This window comes from Hippocampus guttulatus, chromosome 19 (assembly GCF_054856545.1).
Source record: "Hippocampus guttulatus isolate MCC_2025c chromosome 19, RoL_Hgut_1.0, whole genome shotgun sequence".
Classification (NCBI taxonomy): Eukaryota; Metazoa; Chordata; class Actinopteri; order Syngnathiformes; family Syngnathidae; genus Hippocampus; species Hippocampus guttulatus.
In genome coordinates, this window is record NC_141279.1 from 7299314 (window position 1) to 7315271 (window position 15958).

Genomic DNA, 15958 nt, shown 5'->3' on the forward strand with positions numbered 1-15958 from the left:
ATCGATCAGGGTGAAAGAAAAACATCAAAACAATCATGTTGTCCCTAATGATGTCATCGATCGGCGTTCCCGTGAAAGACGCGATTGGGATGATTGGCGTGCCGAGTGATGATTTGGTGCTGATGATTTGGAGGGAATTTTGGAGTTGAACGCGCGATGATGACGATGTCCTACACGCTAACGATCGTGCGTTTTCCACGCACTCGATTTGGAGGCACCCGGGACCCGGTGCGCGCAACAAGAGCCCCCCCACGGGCGCAGCCGTGCACGCGCGGACGCCGGTGATTGGCCAGAGGTGGATCAGATGGTACATTTCCCCTCTGTGTTCAGTGGCACCTCACAACCACCCCCCTCCTCTCAGCAAAAGGCAAATCTCCGATAAAGTAATGGCAAAAGCACTTGGACTATAAAAGACAACAAATCATTTTCCTCCGGAGTGCGCCCCGTTGTCCACCCAATGAGTTCCTATTTTGTCAACTCAACTTTCCCCGTGTCTCTGCCGGGAGGACAGGACTCTCTCCTGGGCCAGATCCCCCTCTACACGTCGGGATACAGCGACCCGCTGAGGCACTATTCCGGCGCGGCAACCTATGGAGGCGCTGCCGCCGCCGCCGCCGCCGCCGTGCAGGACAAAGTCTACCCGGCTTCTTATTACCAGCAGACGGCCATCTACAGCCGGGCCACCGGCGGGGCTCCGTGCGACTTCAACCCGGCGGGGGGCTTCTATAAAGACGCCGAGGGGTCGTGCGCTTTCTCCGGCCGGGACGACGCGCCACCGCCGCCGCTCTTTGGGGCTCAGGAACACGCCCAGCGCAAAGGCGAGTGCGTGGGGGAGCAGGGTGCGGGCATGAGCGTGGACGACAAGTCCTCCGCGCTCATCTACCCGTGGATGCAGAGGATGAACGCCTGCTCGGTCGGTGAGTGGCACCCGCGCACGCACGCACGCACGCATGCACGCACACGCTCCCACGCGCGTGTTTGCCCTGGTTCGGACACGTTTGCTTCACGCGCCTAAAGATGCGCGTTGAACCGCGCGCACACGCACACGGGCCTGCAAGAGCCAAACAAACAGTTGTCGTGACTGCTAGGAAACACGAAAAGTTAAAAAGAAAAAGTAGCAGGAGACGTGAAACTACAACGCGTTAAAAATACTCTTCCAGCACGGACTAATGCAATTCTGTCCGTTAACACACGTATACGACATGATGTCATTGTTTACATGCATGTAAAATGATTTTTTTTTAAAATTTATTCAGAAATAGAACGAGAGTTGCATTGATCTAGAAGTGTGTGTGTTTGTAAAATGGACGCAGCAGCACCAGGCATGCGCACTAATACGTATTTGCCTGACGTTGCAAATATGCACGTAATGTTTACATTTTATATAATTGTACCTCACCATACTCGAGTGCTAAATGTTACCATTGTGAGATGATTCGATTTTTTTTCTTGTCTTTATTGCCTGGTTTTGCCTTATATTTTAACCGGAACAGTAGAAGTATCTATCACCCCTTCAAAACTGCTGGGTTAAAAATAAACCTAATTTTGTTATTTTTAAAGATAGCTATCTATCTACTGTATACAAAATGAAAAGGTTAAACAAACTTCATCCCGATACGCGCGCAATGCAAATCATGTATCCGCACGATCAAAACAAAAGCGTGACCCAATCGTGTGTGTGTGTGTGTGTGTGTGTGTGTGTGTGTGTGTGTGTGTGTGTGTGTGTGTGTGTGTGTGTGCGTGTGCGTGTGCGTGTGCGCGCGTCTGTGTGCTTGTCCCTCCGTCCGCACGCAGGCCCGTTCGGCACCAGCGGTCGCAGGGGCCGCCAGACGTACACCCGCTACCAGACGCTGGAGCTGGAGAAGGAGTTCCACTTCAACCGCTACCTGACACGCAGGCGCCGAATAGAGATCTCGCACGCGCTGTGCCTGACCGAGAGACAGATCAAAATCTGGTTCCAGAACCGCAGGATGAAGTGGAAGAAGGAGAATAAGCTGCTCAACCCGCCAAAGACGCCCGAGGAGGAGGAGGAGGAGCAGGCGGAGAAGAAGAGTTAAAAAAAAAGGACACTCGACGTGTACAAAATATGCTGTAGATATTATTCATGTGTGGCGTACTATCTTCTAGAGCTGCTTTTAGACCTCTCTGTGTGCTCTGTCTTGGTTTAGAGACTATGCAAACATGTACAGAAATTTGTAGTGCTTTTTTGGACCATGTCGTTCCCCGTATGTACGTCGTGTTGTTGGCCTCTGTACGTGCACGTGTTGTACTTGTTCTTCCAGCCTGTACATAAAATGTCAGCTTTATCACCATGTCATTATTTATTGCCATAACGTGTTTGATGCAATATTTTGTTCAGGAAAAAAATGTACATAGAAATAAAAGGCCTTTTGATGTATAACGGAAAGACTGCTGATCTTTTTTTTTTTTTTTTCATTTTAAATATTACGTATGACAGACTAAGTGTGAGGATTGAAACAATCGAGGTATAGCCGCATGAGTGTCGAATCGGATGACGGATGACTCTCGAGGCCCCGTGACGGAGGCCACGGAGGCCGCTTCCCCATCCAGCCGCAAGATGGCGCCCTCGCCCCGCGCGGCCATGCCGGTACGCGCAGCGGGGAGGCACCATTGACTGGAGCCTAACGACCATTATTTCGTCATCATTTGTAAGCGGCGAGCATGAATTACCTCTTGAAGTCATCAGTGAGGATTTACGACTGGTCAACAAAGGCACGTGATTCCCGAGCGCGCTCCCATATTTGGCGGCATACCTGGCAAAGTACAGTAGGGCTTCATTGCTTATAATTCATGATTGCGTCCATAAATCGTGCAAGCACACAAGGATTATAGCGACAAAGATCTACAAATCGAGGCTTTAAAAAAGCAAGCAAATGAGCTCATACTTTGTAAACTCGTTCTCAGGGCGCTACCCAAATGGCTCCGACTATCAGTTACTAAATTATGGGACTAACGGCGCAGTGAGCGGCTCCTTCAGAGACCCTGGCACCATGCACTCCGGGTCCTTCGGCTACAACTACAATGGCATGGACCTAACCGTGAACCGAGCCACAAGCGGCGGAGGCGCTGGCGGAGGAGGCGGCGGCGGCGGCGGTGGCGGCGGACACTTCGGGGATGACGCCCGGGGCTTCGGCTACCGCCAGACGCCCAATTGCTCGCTGTCGTCCCCGGAATCGGTGCAGCCTCCGCCGCCGTCGTGCGCCACCGCCGGCCGGGACCCCCGGGAAGTGAAGAGCCCCTCCCCGGCGTGCGAGCGGAGCAACACCTCGGCGGCCACCAAAAGCGCCAACAACGGCGGATTCACGGACATCGACGACCCCGCCGCCGCCGCTGCCACCGACACCGAGGACCGCGGTTCGGGCTCGGGCGCCGCTCAACGGGCGCAGGAGCCCAGCCTGGCTACCTCGTCCGCCCCCGCCGCCAACGAGTGCCACGCGCCCCAGATCTTCCCCTGGATGAGGAAGCTGCACATCAGCCACGGTAAATAAACCTGCCAGGTGTTTCTCGAGTGAATTTCCAAAATCCAAATCTTAATTTGATCCTCTTAGATATGACCGGACCAGACGGCAAGCGCGCCCGGACCGCGTACACCCGCTACCAGACGCTGGAGCTGGAGAAGGAGTTCCACTTCAACCGCTACCTGACGCGACGGAGGCGAATAGAGATCGCGCACGCGTTGTGTCTTTCCGAGAGACAGATCAAAATCTGGTTCCAGAACCGCAGGATGAAGTGGAAGAAGGACAATAAGCTGAAGAGCATGAGCCTGGTGACGGGCGCAAGCGCCTTCCACAACTGAGCCAAGACCGCCGACCTCCGCCCCCGCCATGGCCAACCTCTGCAGCCGCTGCATATGGAGGTGAAAGCGTTCTAATAATTATAATAACGATCATAATAATAATAATGATAACAAAACGGAGAAAAATAATAATTGTAAGGCTTTGAAACGCAGCACCTTGCAGCATGCTATTGTGATAGAAGACAAAAAAAGTATCTTGTGGTTCTTTTTAGTGCTAGCGTGTAGGTGTCATGTCAGATTGATGTAAATATTCATATTTGTCTCTTGGACGTGAGCTCTTTCTTGAAGTGGAGTGTTTTAAGACAAAAAAAGTCAGAATAATAAGAAAAAATAAAGCTGCTGCCATTTGAATGTAAACATGGGCCCATTGAGAAGGCTTGTCGTGCATCGGTTTGTTTAGTGCGGACGTGGGTGTGGGTGCGTGCGTGTGTGTGTGGGTGCGTGTGAGAGCGCGTGTGTGTGCGTGATGTCAACTTTGTTTTCTTCTCGCCAACAAGCTTTTTGTATGTGAACTCATAGCGCTTGGAAATAAAACTTTCTCTCTCACGCGTGACTTTTCTGACACTTTTTTCCGCCTTGCTGTGTTTTATCAGATAATAATGAAATCAAAGTGACTTACCTTGTGGTGGTAAAACGTCCCCCACGCGTGTTTTCCACGATTCTATCTCGAGAAACTTCCTCAAAAGAGAAGCAGAGATTGTCTTATAAGCGAGTACAAGTAAAAAATCCCTCTTTGCAAAGATTGTAAAGGCCCTATATGACATACAACAGTCGCGGCAAAGTCACGTGAGCTCCATAAAGTTGCTTTTATGGTTTTGGGGAGTAGACAATGTTCAATATAATTCACGCGGGCTTGAATGAGAGTGACGGCTTAACGGCGTGCAGGGGACCGAGCGCGCACGGACGTTCATATATGTGGACTCGCAATGTTTCAATAAAAGTATCGAGAGGGCCTGGGTTTTTATTGCCTTTTAATCGCATCTAATTCCATTTCAGGTTACATCGCGCTTGCCTCCACGTTTTACGGAGTTAAAGAGCAATTATTTGACATTTTATTATCGACTGACAATATTCCTTTAGCATTAAAAACACACACACACACCGCTGTAACAATTAGATTTGTTTGTGTGTGTGAAGAACTTGAGAATAGTTCTGCAGTGATTGATGCCGACCAGGCAAGTCACTGGACGGCCAAAGGTGGTACACGGGCCGCATCCAAGGACGTGAAACACATCAGGCCAGTTTGTCTATTCTCTCACTTCAATAAAGAGAAGTTCAAAACTAAAAAAAAAAAGTGAGCTCAACCCTGGACATTTTGCACATATTCATAACTATATTAAGTGGCAATTTGGCCTTCCTGTAACGACTATTGCATATTGATAGGGCTAATGTGGAGCCGGATGTCATGCATTATTCATGACACCGGGATCATCCGGGGGTCAGGAGACCAAATGGGAGCTGAGATGCTCTTGCACTGTCACAGTGCCGAACAATATTTACAATTATGTAGGCAGCAAATTTGGGGAATTGCGTGCAATAGTTTCAGCCACAATTCATATGTACTATACTTAAATTATATATATAAAACAGAAATAAAAATACTTTAGCCCTCACAAGAGCATGTAACTAATTTTAAGAAATAACAGCCTCGGCTGACAAACAAGTACCGACTCGTTTGACCATTACCATGCAATAATTAAATATAATTTAATCCTGTCAATGAGTCTCGACTGATTAATTCAGATTCTTTTCATTATGATGAGGAAACAAGTGAAATACGCGCTTGGATTTTGTTAATTGATCAGAAACGAGAGGCAAGAGGTGATGTAATGAGACCTGGCTGGCAGTAGAGGGCGCCTCAGACCGGCCTGGAGGATGATGGATGTTTTTTTTTTCTTTCTCTCTTTTTTTTCTGCTCGGGGTTCTTATCTTCGACAGCCAAAAGGGGAGGAAAGGTGGCCTGGGGGTCACGTAGGTTAGAGAACCCGGGGCTTTCTTTTGTATTAACATTTGGATCCTTTTTTCCTACCCATGCAGCACCAGCAAACAATTGTTGGGTCAAAAAAAACTGTTCTGGGCCAGAAAGGCACCGACTCCCACTTGGGTGAGTTTGATACTTTTTTGTTGCACAAAACTTAAAAAATGGAGTGGTTTTGTACAAAAAAAAAAAAAAATCCAACAACAAACTGGGTCAAATTGACCCAAATAGTGGATGGACCCGTTTTGACTCATTCTTTTTGACACAGCTGTTTCTTGAGTGCACACACTTGGATGTTTTGCGAGATAATGAGCCAGTAGAAAGACACTGAACGATTTAAGTAGTCCTCTTCAGTCACTAAAGTACCTTCAGGGGTTGAGTTTTGTTCAATGATGCACATTTTTAAATTCATTTGAAAAGGACAGTGTCGGACTTGCTTTTTGAAGCACAGACATTTGCTGAAACATTGTGTGCCATAATGTTTTTTTTTTCACTTCATACATTAGTCCACACAAATGAAAAATAGCAATGGAAAATTATGACATAATTTACCTTCAGTCTGGAAAATAACAAACCAGACCAAATTTCCACAGCATGAAAAACACATTCATATGAAGTGACAGAAATTCGAGAATTGATTCAATAATTTGACCTCTGACAATATCGGCCTTTCTTATGGTGGCAATGTTCCCTTATTCAAACTTCTCCACGTGAATTCCAAACACCGAAGCAATTTATGTATTTATTTTTTGAGGACAGGATGTGTTTTCAACATTTACGAGTCCATTCATCATGATAATTTCACTTTTATGATATGTTTGGGTTTTGTAAATGTCCCATATCACAAAACAATTGGGATCAACCGGGAAGCGTCGTCTGCGCGGAATCACAGATTTCAGAATTGCCTCCAGTGCACTTGAGGCAAACATTTTCCCAATGTGCTCCCTCAAGGAGTTAATTGCATTTAATCAACTATTCATGGTGCAATTGAATGCCTTGTAATTACAAAAATGTGTATTTAATATCAAGTTATGGTTGCTTTGAATCCAATTTTGTCTTGGTTCACACAAGTACATCTTGTTAGCATGTACTGTAGATGTGATTTTGTTTTTTTAAAATCATGTTTTGTATGAAGGCTGAGGACTGTGCGAAGACCCAAATCGAGAGAGGAATGACAATGTTATCATTTCTCAAGTACAGTTCAGTTATATTTAACTTTTATATTGATTACATTTGCATTTAACTTTTAGGGACTGTTTATTTTCAAATCCTTTTATCATCTTGGGAATCTAACTTAATTTTCTTACGTTTCCTCTGTTGAAATGCAGTTCAAACTGTTTATAATGTATTACTGTCTGACAATAATAAAAACACCTTTTAGAACACTTGGGCCTACTATGCTACTGTAGTTTCATGTTGGTCATTATGCTACGGGAGTAAAAAGTTTCAGAAGCAATGTACTTATAGAAGTATATTTTCTGCTATTACATTTGAACTTTTCCGAGTTGCGTGGGCTTGATTGGCTCTCCCGGATGGCTGCCTTGCCTCCCTGTGGTCCATGAGTGCAGAAGATGGCGTGTGTGAAAGTTGCCTTGAATGAGGCCATTGTTCTGCGCATCATTTGTCACCTCCTCCATTCACGTCTGCACTCCACACGAGCAGTTGGAGTGTGGAGGGGCACACACGCACATAACGGGCGTGGACTGCCTCTTCACTATGGGCATGGATTATGCGCGTGCGCGTGCTTTCCAGTTGTGGGAAATGAGAGGAGGAAAAATAGTAGCGGCATAAAGATGTGGTCCTGTTTGAAGAGTCAATCAAAAATAAGCATTTTGGGGGTGCATCTTTTTGTTGAAGTACACCTGAGCATCGTTATCTCAAAATTGGAATATGTATTAAATTCAAAATTTTTGAGTATGACTGTGGGATATTATGATTATGGTCATAATATTAATGTCTAGTGTGTTCTATGAAGCTGTGTGTACGTCTCCCTACTACACACTCACACACACAAACACACACACACGCACAAAATAATCATATGCGGGCTCAATGTAGAAAAACAAGGTAACAATTTGCATGGATCTTTTTAAATTATTACAATTTAACCATTACTGGATTAATGCCGTTCTATACTCAAATAGATGGAAAGAAAATTCATGAATCACTAAAATAATTGAGAAGTCAGAAAATTTGGGCAATAATTATAAAGTAAGCAGGAGTGTCTGGGATGAAACATGACTTGGAGAGAATATGTTTTTTGTTTCGTTGCTATTTTCATAACGCCAACTATTAATTTTTTCCATACATCACGTGTGTTTTATGGTTTGTTTGTATACTTATGAGTGTGGTGTCAAATGAGATGACCTGAGAGCAATCGATCTAATCACGTCACTCCTGGAGGGGGTGGTGCCTGCTCATTATGTGACGTCAGAGCGAAGCGTTTCTCCTGTTTACTGCCACGGGGATTAAAATGTCTGTCTGTTTTTTTTTTGTTTTTTTTTTTACACACTTCTCCTGTTTTTACATGACAGTTGAATTATTTTTAAACGGCCAGGTCACACCTCAGTGACGAAAACGACTAGTTGATGTTCGTTAAAAATGACCTCGACCAGCCAATCACATCCATCGACATGCAGGGTGAAGACGAGAGTTCACAAGTGTCCCAAATCAATGTTTGCGTCACTAAAGCGCGTCCAGGCCTCTTTTCGTCGTCCGTCTGCAAATGTCCGGAAGTGTTCTCATTCTTGTTTGTATTATCGCGATTGTACAAATATCATGTTTAATGCATCGCCACGCAAATTTTGAGCAGGGTTATGAGGTCGGCGTTAAATACGACGGCCATCAGATGATTTTAAGAGCAGTCAAGAGGACCCTGCAGTGCAGGTATAGTGCTTATCTGCCAGCCACTTAAATAGCAAAACACTCCATCATGATGGCTCTGGCTGCTGTTTAATTTCCACAAAGAGGCCATTGAGTGTTCATTAAAATAAAAATAAAAATCTGTCTTATCATTGTTATCACGGTCTATATTAGCTCGTTCGCATGCATGATGACCACAAACGTTTTTTTTTTAATCCGCTTCTCCCGTCTCGTCATACATGCACGCGCACCACTCACGCGCAGACAGACGGAGCGCGGGGCGGTGTGTGTGATAAGGGTGCGTGTCACAAAACTGTCTACTCCGTCTGCATGCACGCAAACATCCGCAAATGCTGAATCCCGACTCGGCCCAGCAGGATGATTTGAGTTTTTATCTTATGAAATAGTAAGAAGTGTATCGGGTTGAGGAGAGGCGTCGTTTGCACGCGCGCGCGTGGGGATGAATGGAGCTTTCCGAGGTAAGGCGGCCGCATGCAGACGCGCTGATGTGTCTTTATGATTTACGAGCCTGACTCGAGGCTGCTCGGTTCAAGCAGAGTTCATAAAGCTGCATGCCTCCACACTTCTTATCCCCCCCTTTTTTTTTTTTTTTTGCTGCTGCTGCTTCACCTCATTAAGAAGACAGTGGTGATGCATGGAAACATGTTTACAATTTTTTTCCCTTTCCACGATGGATTTGAACAAAACCTGCCCCGGCACAATGGGGATCTTGTTGAAGGTTATCATCTCGAAAAAAAATAACACATTATTGCTACTCCATTAAAATGCGATTGCTGATATTTTGTTGATACGTAATGGAAGGAAAGGCAGAAACCAAAACGATTTCATGTTGTCGTTTTTTTAGAGTGGATATAGACTATATTTATTGGGATCTTGTCAAGCATTTAGTTTTCCTTAATTAAAAAAATCCAATGAAAGATTCACCTCAAATTATTATTATTTCGTACATTTATTGAACAGTGACAAAGCACGCTGATTGACGTAAATGCGCCACAGTCAGCCAAGGGGCGATTAACCATCGTTTTCTTTGTTTTAACATTTTTAAAAAGCATAATAAAAAAGACTATAAAGTTATTCAACCCTTTTAAACATAAAAAAAATTAACAAAAAGAAAAGTGTTAAAAAATATTTATAAAAATGAGATGTCCTTTTACAAAATAAGCCTGCCAATTTGGGTGATTTAAATGCGATGTTTAAATTCTATTCCATAGTGGGTCATGTCAAAAATAAATACTTGATGGTATTACAGGCATATGATATTTTGAAACGGGCATGTTAAAAAACCCCAATATGTGCTCCTTTAAAACTGCTGGGTTGAAAATAGCCCATATTGGGTTATCTTTAAGGATTAGGCTTGAACCCATTTTGGCTTGGAAAAAGTGACATTTTAGATAACACATGCTGACTTCTTTTTAATCCAGTTGGTTCTTTTTTTTTTAAACCCAATTAGACTTGGACTAGGTAAAAATGTAAATAATTATTGGGTTGCCCACTTTTTATCCAATTAGACAAAAGTTAGTGGAAAAGTTAATGTTTGAAATAACCCATATTGGAGTGTTCAGGTAACCCCTATTGTTTGTTTCTTTGTTTGTTTTTTTGCTGTGTACACCTAGGAAAAGTAAAATGACCCATTTTGATTTTGAACCCATGTTTTTCTTGTTGTTTAAACTCAAATTTGGGTCATTTTAAACCAGCAGTTTTAAGGTGCCACAGAAACTTTTAGCTCAGCCTGTGTTAATCTCGAGCATGCCTGTGTGCAGGCTATTCATGTCAGCGCACTATTGAGTTGATAAGATGGATCATTTGGTCTCCTCCCTGATTCTGCCTTCTTTCAGGCTCTCTGCAAAGCTGCCATGTGACATTTTGGCTGCCGGAGCCGCGTCACAAGGTCAAAGGGCCTCGCTGTGTGCGTGTCATGGAGAGCAGCCAGCAGCAAAGACAGACGCACGAGGAGCAGCAGCAGAAGCAGCAGAACTTCTCACTGTGTGCTGCGTTTATGTGCAGCAAGCAGACAGTGGATCACAGGTTTTGTGCGAGCAAAAGCATTTTCCCCTGGATGAAAGAGTCCAGGCAGGCCAAGCGCAAACTCGACAGCAGGCTGACAGGTTTGTTTCACGATCCGCAACGTAACATCAATCAATGCAATCGTTAGTTTAATACAAAGGAAATACTTCAAGTATGAGACAAATGAAATCACCATTCAGATCAATCAGTGAAACATTAAAATAGGCGTCAAATCAGTAGCTAATAATAATAATAATAATAATATACAAGTGAAGTGTAATACAAGTCAAATACTCAAATACCAAAGCAGGATAAATGGTCACAGATAATGCAATGAAAACTTTAAAATATATATATTTAAATTCACAGCATCAACAAAAACTATGACACCTGAAAAATAAATATGATCATTGTATATATACTGTATATAGTCTAGATTAAAATTTTAGATAATAACACACCATTTCAGTCAGCTAAAATCACAAATTAACGTTTTTTTAAAACACCCACAGCTGCATACAAAGTGCTGTCCATAAGTAAAAAAAAAAAGCAAAACAATGAATTAATAACATTAAGCACAATAAAACAATGCCGAGTGGAAAGCCAATTCATAAATAACCAGCAATAACGCTTTCAACAAAGCTAAAAAAAATCCGCAGCACTCTGCAATTATGATAACGTTGTCGGTATGCTTTGGGGATTAAAAGAAATGTGTGTGGTTTGATTGTACTGTTGGTCTGGCAGACCTTGCAAGCGTCACCAGCACCACCGACTCTCCCAGCTCCAGCAAGCCGGCCTGCAAGCGCACTCGCACGGCGTACACCAGCGCGCAGCTGGTGGAGCTGGAGAAGGAGTTCCACTTCAGCCGCTACTTGTGCAGGCCCCGTCGGCTGGAGATGGCCGGCCTGCTCAACCTGCAGGAGCGCCAGATCAAGATCTGGTTCCAGAATCGCCGGATGAAGCAGAAGAAGGACGAGAGGCTCCAGCAGCAGCAGCAGCAGCAGCAGCAACTACACGGCCTTGCTTCTGCCTCCTCCTCCTCACCTGGCTCGTCCCCCTCCGCCCCGGGTAGCCCCACTCTGTCCAGCCTAGGCTACGTGCATTTGGGCGGGGACTACCAACCGACCTCGCTCCGGCCCCAGTCCCAGCAGCAGTGGTCGGATTATCCCGCTCCGAGCACCGGGTTTGACGCGCGCTACCGCACGCACAACGCCGCGCATGCGCAGAGTCCAGACGAGGATTTTCCGTCATCTTATTTGTCCTCCTGCAGCCCTCACGACAGAATCATGCACGCTCCTAAACTCACGCATTTATAATAGTGCGTCCATATACGTGCATGCAATTTTGTTATTATTGCTATTATTGTAAAGGCATTACACATTTCATTCATCGAATGCAGAAGCATAAAACGGATGTTTTTTTTGTAACGTAGAGTTCCCCCTCAGAGGGCGAACATAATTTAACGATAAAAAAAAGGACTCCTGCTTGAATTTTTAAAAATGGAAGATAATTTACAGTTTGGCTACAAATTCCAGCAGCATACAAGAGTGAACGTCCTCTACTGGTATGTGAAAGATTCACCAGTTCAGTTGTATTTAACTTTTTAGTAAAATACATTTGTATTCGTTTTTGGATTTATTTTGGTACAATTTCTATTTCAATTATGCGCAATACATTTGAATTGAATCACTGTTTAATTCACTTTTCTGAACAACAATTTACTTTGATATGGGCCTAATTTGTGCGTAAAAGTAAGAGGAATAAAATTCATTTGTTTTTAATGTATAGCCCTTGACTCAGTACAAGGCCCTAAAAGAAAAGTCAGCCTGTGATAAGAATACATTTGACATGTGAGAAGAGTGTCATTGTTCTTTTGAGGGTCACAGAAGCTGCCTTTTTTTAAGAGCACATGATGGATCACTATGCGGTCTTCTGGCACAGTCAGTCAAAAAAAAAAAAAAAACAAGGCCCAACAACACATCCCTCAATTCTGCAGAGAAAAGTACAACTAACCACGTTAAATGTTGCATTTCACTGACAGCTTCACGACCCTAATAAGATGAACGGCTACTGGAAAAGTCTCAAGGCCACATTTCAAGACACTATTTTTTTCCCCTCCAGTTGTTTAGATTTAGAAACGGGGACTTTAATTTGGAAGAGAGGCATTTTTTTTCCAAGTCACGCACGACGGCGAACTCATTAAGAATTTTAGAGGGGCAATTACTTGTCATTCGGCCTGCCCGACGTTTGTGTTCTTATCAGATGGATGAGCGCGTTTGATTGAAGTGTTTGTCATGCAAATGCGAGCCGCTTGATGGACGAGCGCGACGGACGTGACAGAGAAGCCGGCGGGCCGCGCCATTGGCCGGTCGTGGGTCACGTGGCATGTCAGGAAGGTGATATGAGGGGTGGAGGGCACTTTTTACAGCTTTGACATACTACCTCCGGGGTTAGGGCGATTAATGACTTCTCTGGTGTGAGTGTCCGCGATGAATTCCTACCTCGACTACCCGCTCTGTAACCGCGGGCCGAACCTTTTCAAAGCCGGCTACCACAACCTCAACCACGGATACGTGACGCCCAACGCGGATAGTTACGGTCAGGACGGCCACCAGAACCTTCCTTTGCACCACCACCACCACCACCAGACACACGTCAACCTGGACCTGCAGTATGCGCCACCCCCGCCGGGTAACTCGGTATTCGGGTCCCCCGTGGAGTACGGACACCACCAGTACGACCTGACCCCCGAGCAGGAACGGGGCTACATGCACGCACAGGTCTCGCCTCTCGGAACCAACATGCCGCCTTACACCGGGGACAGCTGCAGCAACGCTGGCGCACAGTACGTCCACTACGGCGGCGCTGAGCAGAGGCCCCCGGAGTACCCTCCAGAAAATGTTTACACGGCCCAGCACAAGGACGCGGATCAGGCGGAGGAAACATCTAAAACTTTCGACTGGATGAAAGTGAAGAGAAATCCTCCCAAAACGGGTGAGCTGCTCCGCGCAAAGCGATGCGTAAAACAAAGTTGATCCGCAAACTAATGTTTCATCCACCTTTCATTCATTCACCCCAAAAGTTTCACGTCTTCCATTCCATCCATTTTTTTTCTCTCCTTCCTCCCAGCAGCGGTTGTGTGCGAGTTCGGTGTTCCGGGCCAGCACAACGTGATCCGGACCAACTTCACCACCAAGCAGCTGACCGAGCTGGAGAAGGAGTTCCACTTCAACAAGTATTTGACGCGGGCCCGGCGGGTGGAGGTGGCCGCCAGCCTGGAGCTCAACGAAACGCAGGTGAAGATCTGGTTCCAGAACCGGCGCATGAAGCAGAAGAAGCGCGACAAGCTGGGCTGCGTCGCCGGCGGCGGGCCTGCGGAAAAGCTCTCGGGGCCTGAAACCCCCTCGGGACCGCCGCCGCCCCCCAAGGCCAGGCCGACAGAGTGAACTTAAAATACTCACGGAGGAGGCGACGTAACACAATGGGAGGAAAAAAAATCAAATGCACGTGGACTTTCAGGGTATATAGCCAACTACTAAATGTGTGGGTTTTTTTTTTGTTTCCTGCTTATTTTAAAACTTAAAACAAAATATATGTTTGTGTCCAAGCACTGAGCCGCTCAGTGTCACTGATTGCACTATTTATTTGACAGGGTATTTTACAACAATTGTCCAGAGGTTTTAGATGAATAAAGTTTATGAATTTAAAATGAAACACTGAAATTCCTGTTTTACATTGTAACATTTTGGGGGAAGGTTAAAACAGTCATTTAAGTTGGGACAACTTTAAAATATAAATAATTAACATTTATGGCAACAGTGGCCTAAAAAAATTTGCTGAGTTATTTTTACTTACAGCTTTAATTAAGATGGGGGAGGTAATCCAAGGGATAACAGTTTGAAAACTATTTTCATAACTCAAGCTGAAGTTGAAAATATTTAGTTGAATTGCACAACTTCAAATTTTCTCAAGATTTGTGGCCTTAAAATTTTGAGATCACCCAACTTTTTTTATTTTATTTTTTTTAAATCGTGGTAAGTCAAGTTGGCAAAAAAATGTGGTGGTCTATATTTATTCCTCTCTTGCATAATGTGACAAGTGGAATCTTTCAGAACACACAGGGTGGTTCCTGGTGACCTATTCACCTCCAAATACCTCCAGGGGCTCTAAACATGACAACAAACTGCAGGGTGCATGTGAGTCTCCATTTTTGTTACCCAAATCCTGCTGGATGGAGCCGACAGTCAAATAAATGCATTGCTGGGTTTTTAAGCTCACAAAATTTGTCGGGACTAATCCACAAGATGTTATGTATTTCAACAAAACATAAGCACACACTCATTCTACATATACATACAGGACATTCAAACGGAAGGCAAAGAAAACAAAATTAGCTGTTTAAAATGACTAAAAGAATGTTCATTGACAACATTTAAAAATTCATTCATTTATTTTTCTGGGTGTACATTTACACATTTTTCGGGAACCTACATGACACATCAGTACTTACTTGGGCTTCCGTCGAACCTGAGCGCCTTGCCGGGTGTGATGGTGAAGGAGGGGCAGGGAGTTTCAATATTTACACTGGGTGTTGGGTTTGAGCACAAACACCCACAGGCTCATACTGGCCAAGCAGCCCCGGCCTGTCGGCGGCCTTCTTTCCTAACGCCCGAGGTTCACGCAGAGTTCAGCCACAAATGAATGTGGAGTCAATCTGTCAGGACACCGGGGTGGCTGCAGACCCTCTCTCGCACTTCACGGCTTTAGCATTTGAGGGATCTCTCATCAAAGTTCCGCATAAACACGGAAATTAGTCACCATGTGATTTATAACAGCTGGACTTAATTAGATTTAAGGTGGAAATGAGGCAGTTGGAGGTAAAAGGACATTATTTGACATGTCAAAAGTAGGTATGGGTTTTAGTTTTTTTTTGTTTTTTTGTTTTGTAAACTAGCTAGTTAGCTAGCTAGTGTGTAAGCAGCGCCTGTCAGCAACTCCCATGTTTTGAATGACGGAAGCCAAATCAATCGGCTGGGCCGCATTATGGAAAAGTTTGGAATTGAAAATTATAAACCAGTGAAGAAAATGGAGATGTGTTCATGCATTTTTCAGTTTAGAAGCTGTTTCAGCTGAGTCGCAAAGCCAAGTGCTGTGGTGGTGGGTGATAAGAGGCGAAGGGCTATCATCCATACGGGTCACGGCGGCACGTTTGACAAGAAGGAAGCGACCAGCGCTGAAGACAAGTGTGGGATTTCATTCCGGAGGTGTGATCCCTG

At 44.8% G+C, this 15958-nt stretch overlaps 4 protein-coding genes across 4 annotated transcripts; all 4 read left to right on the forward strand.

The window, feature by feature from the left end:
- Window positions 1-383: 383 nt before the first annotated feature.
- On the forward strand, window positions 384-2378 carry hoxb6b (homeobox B6b). Its single transcript, XM_086138639.1, has 2 exons — window positions 384-917; window positions 1795-2378. The coding sequence occupies exons 1-2, from the start codon at window positions 458-460 to the stop codon at window positions 2055-2057; spliced, it is 723 nt and encodes a 240-aa protein (XP_085994765.1). The 5' UTR covers window positions 384-457; the 3' UTR covers window positions 2058-2378.
- A 393-nt stretch (window positions 2379-2771) lies between these two features.
- hoxb5b (homeobox B5b) lies at window positions 2772-4370 on the forward strand. The gene is made up of 2 exons (XM_086138590.1): window positions 2772-3501; window positions 3570-4370. The coding sequence occupies exons 1-2, from the start codon at window positions 2895-2897 to the stop codon at window positions 3815-3817; spliced, it is 855 nt and encodes a 284-aa protein (XP_085994716.1). The 5' UTR covers window positions 2772-2894; the 3' UTR covers window positions 3818-4370.
- Window positions 4371-10593: 6223 nt separating this feature from the next.
- Window positions 10594-12049, forward strand: LOC147189958 (uncharacterized). Its single transcript, XM_086138834.1, has 2 exons — window positions 10594-10783; window positions 11427-12049. The coding sequence occupies exons 1-2, from the start codon at window positions 10594-10596 to the stop codon at window positions 11996-11998; spliced, it is 762 nt and encodes a 253-aa protein (XP_085994960.1). The 3' UTR covers window positions 11999-12049.
- Window positions 12050-12877: 828 nt separating this feature from the next.
- LOC147189959 (homeobox protein Hox-B1b-like) lies at window positions 12878-14323 on the forward strand. Its single transcript, XM_086138798.1, has 2 exons — window positions 12878-13676; window positions 13812-14323. Exons 1-2 carry the CDS (start codon window positions 13172-13174, stop codon window positions 14126-14128), a joined length of 822 nt encoding a protein of 273 aa, XP_085994924.1. The 5' UTR covers window positions 12878-13171; the 3' UTR covers window positions 14129-14323.
- Window positions 14324-15958: the final 1635 nt, after the last annotated feature.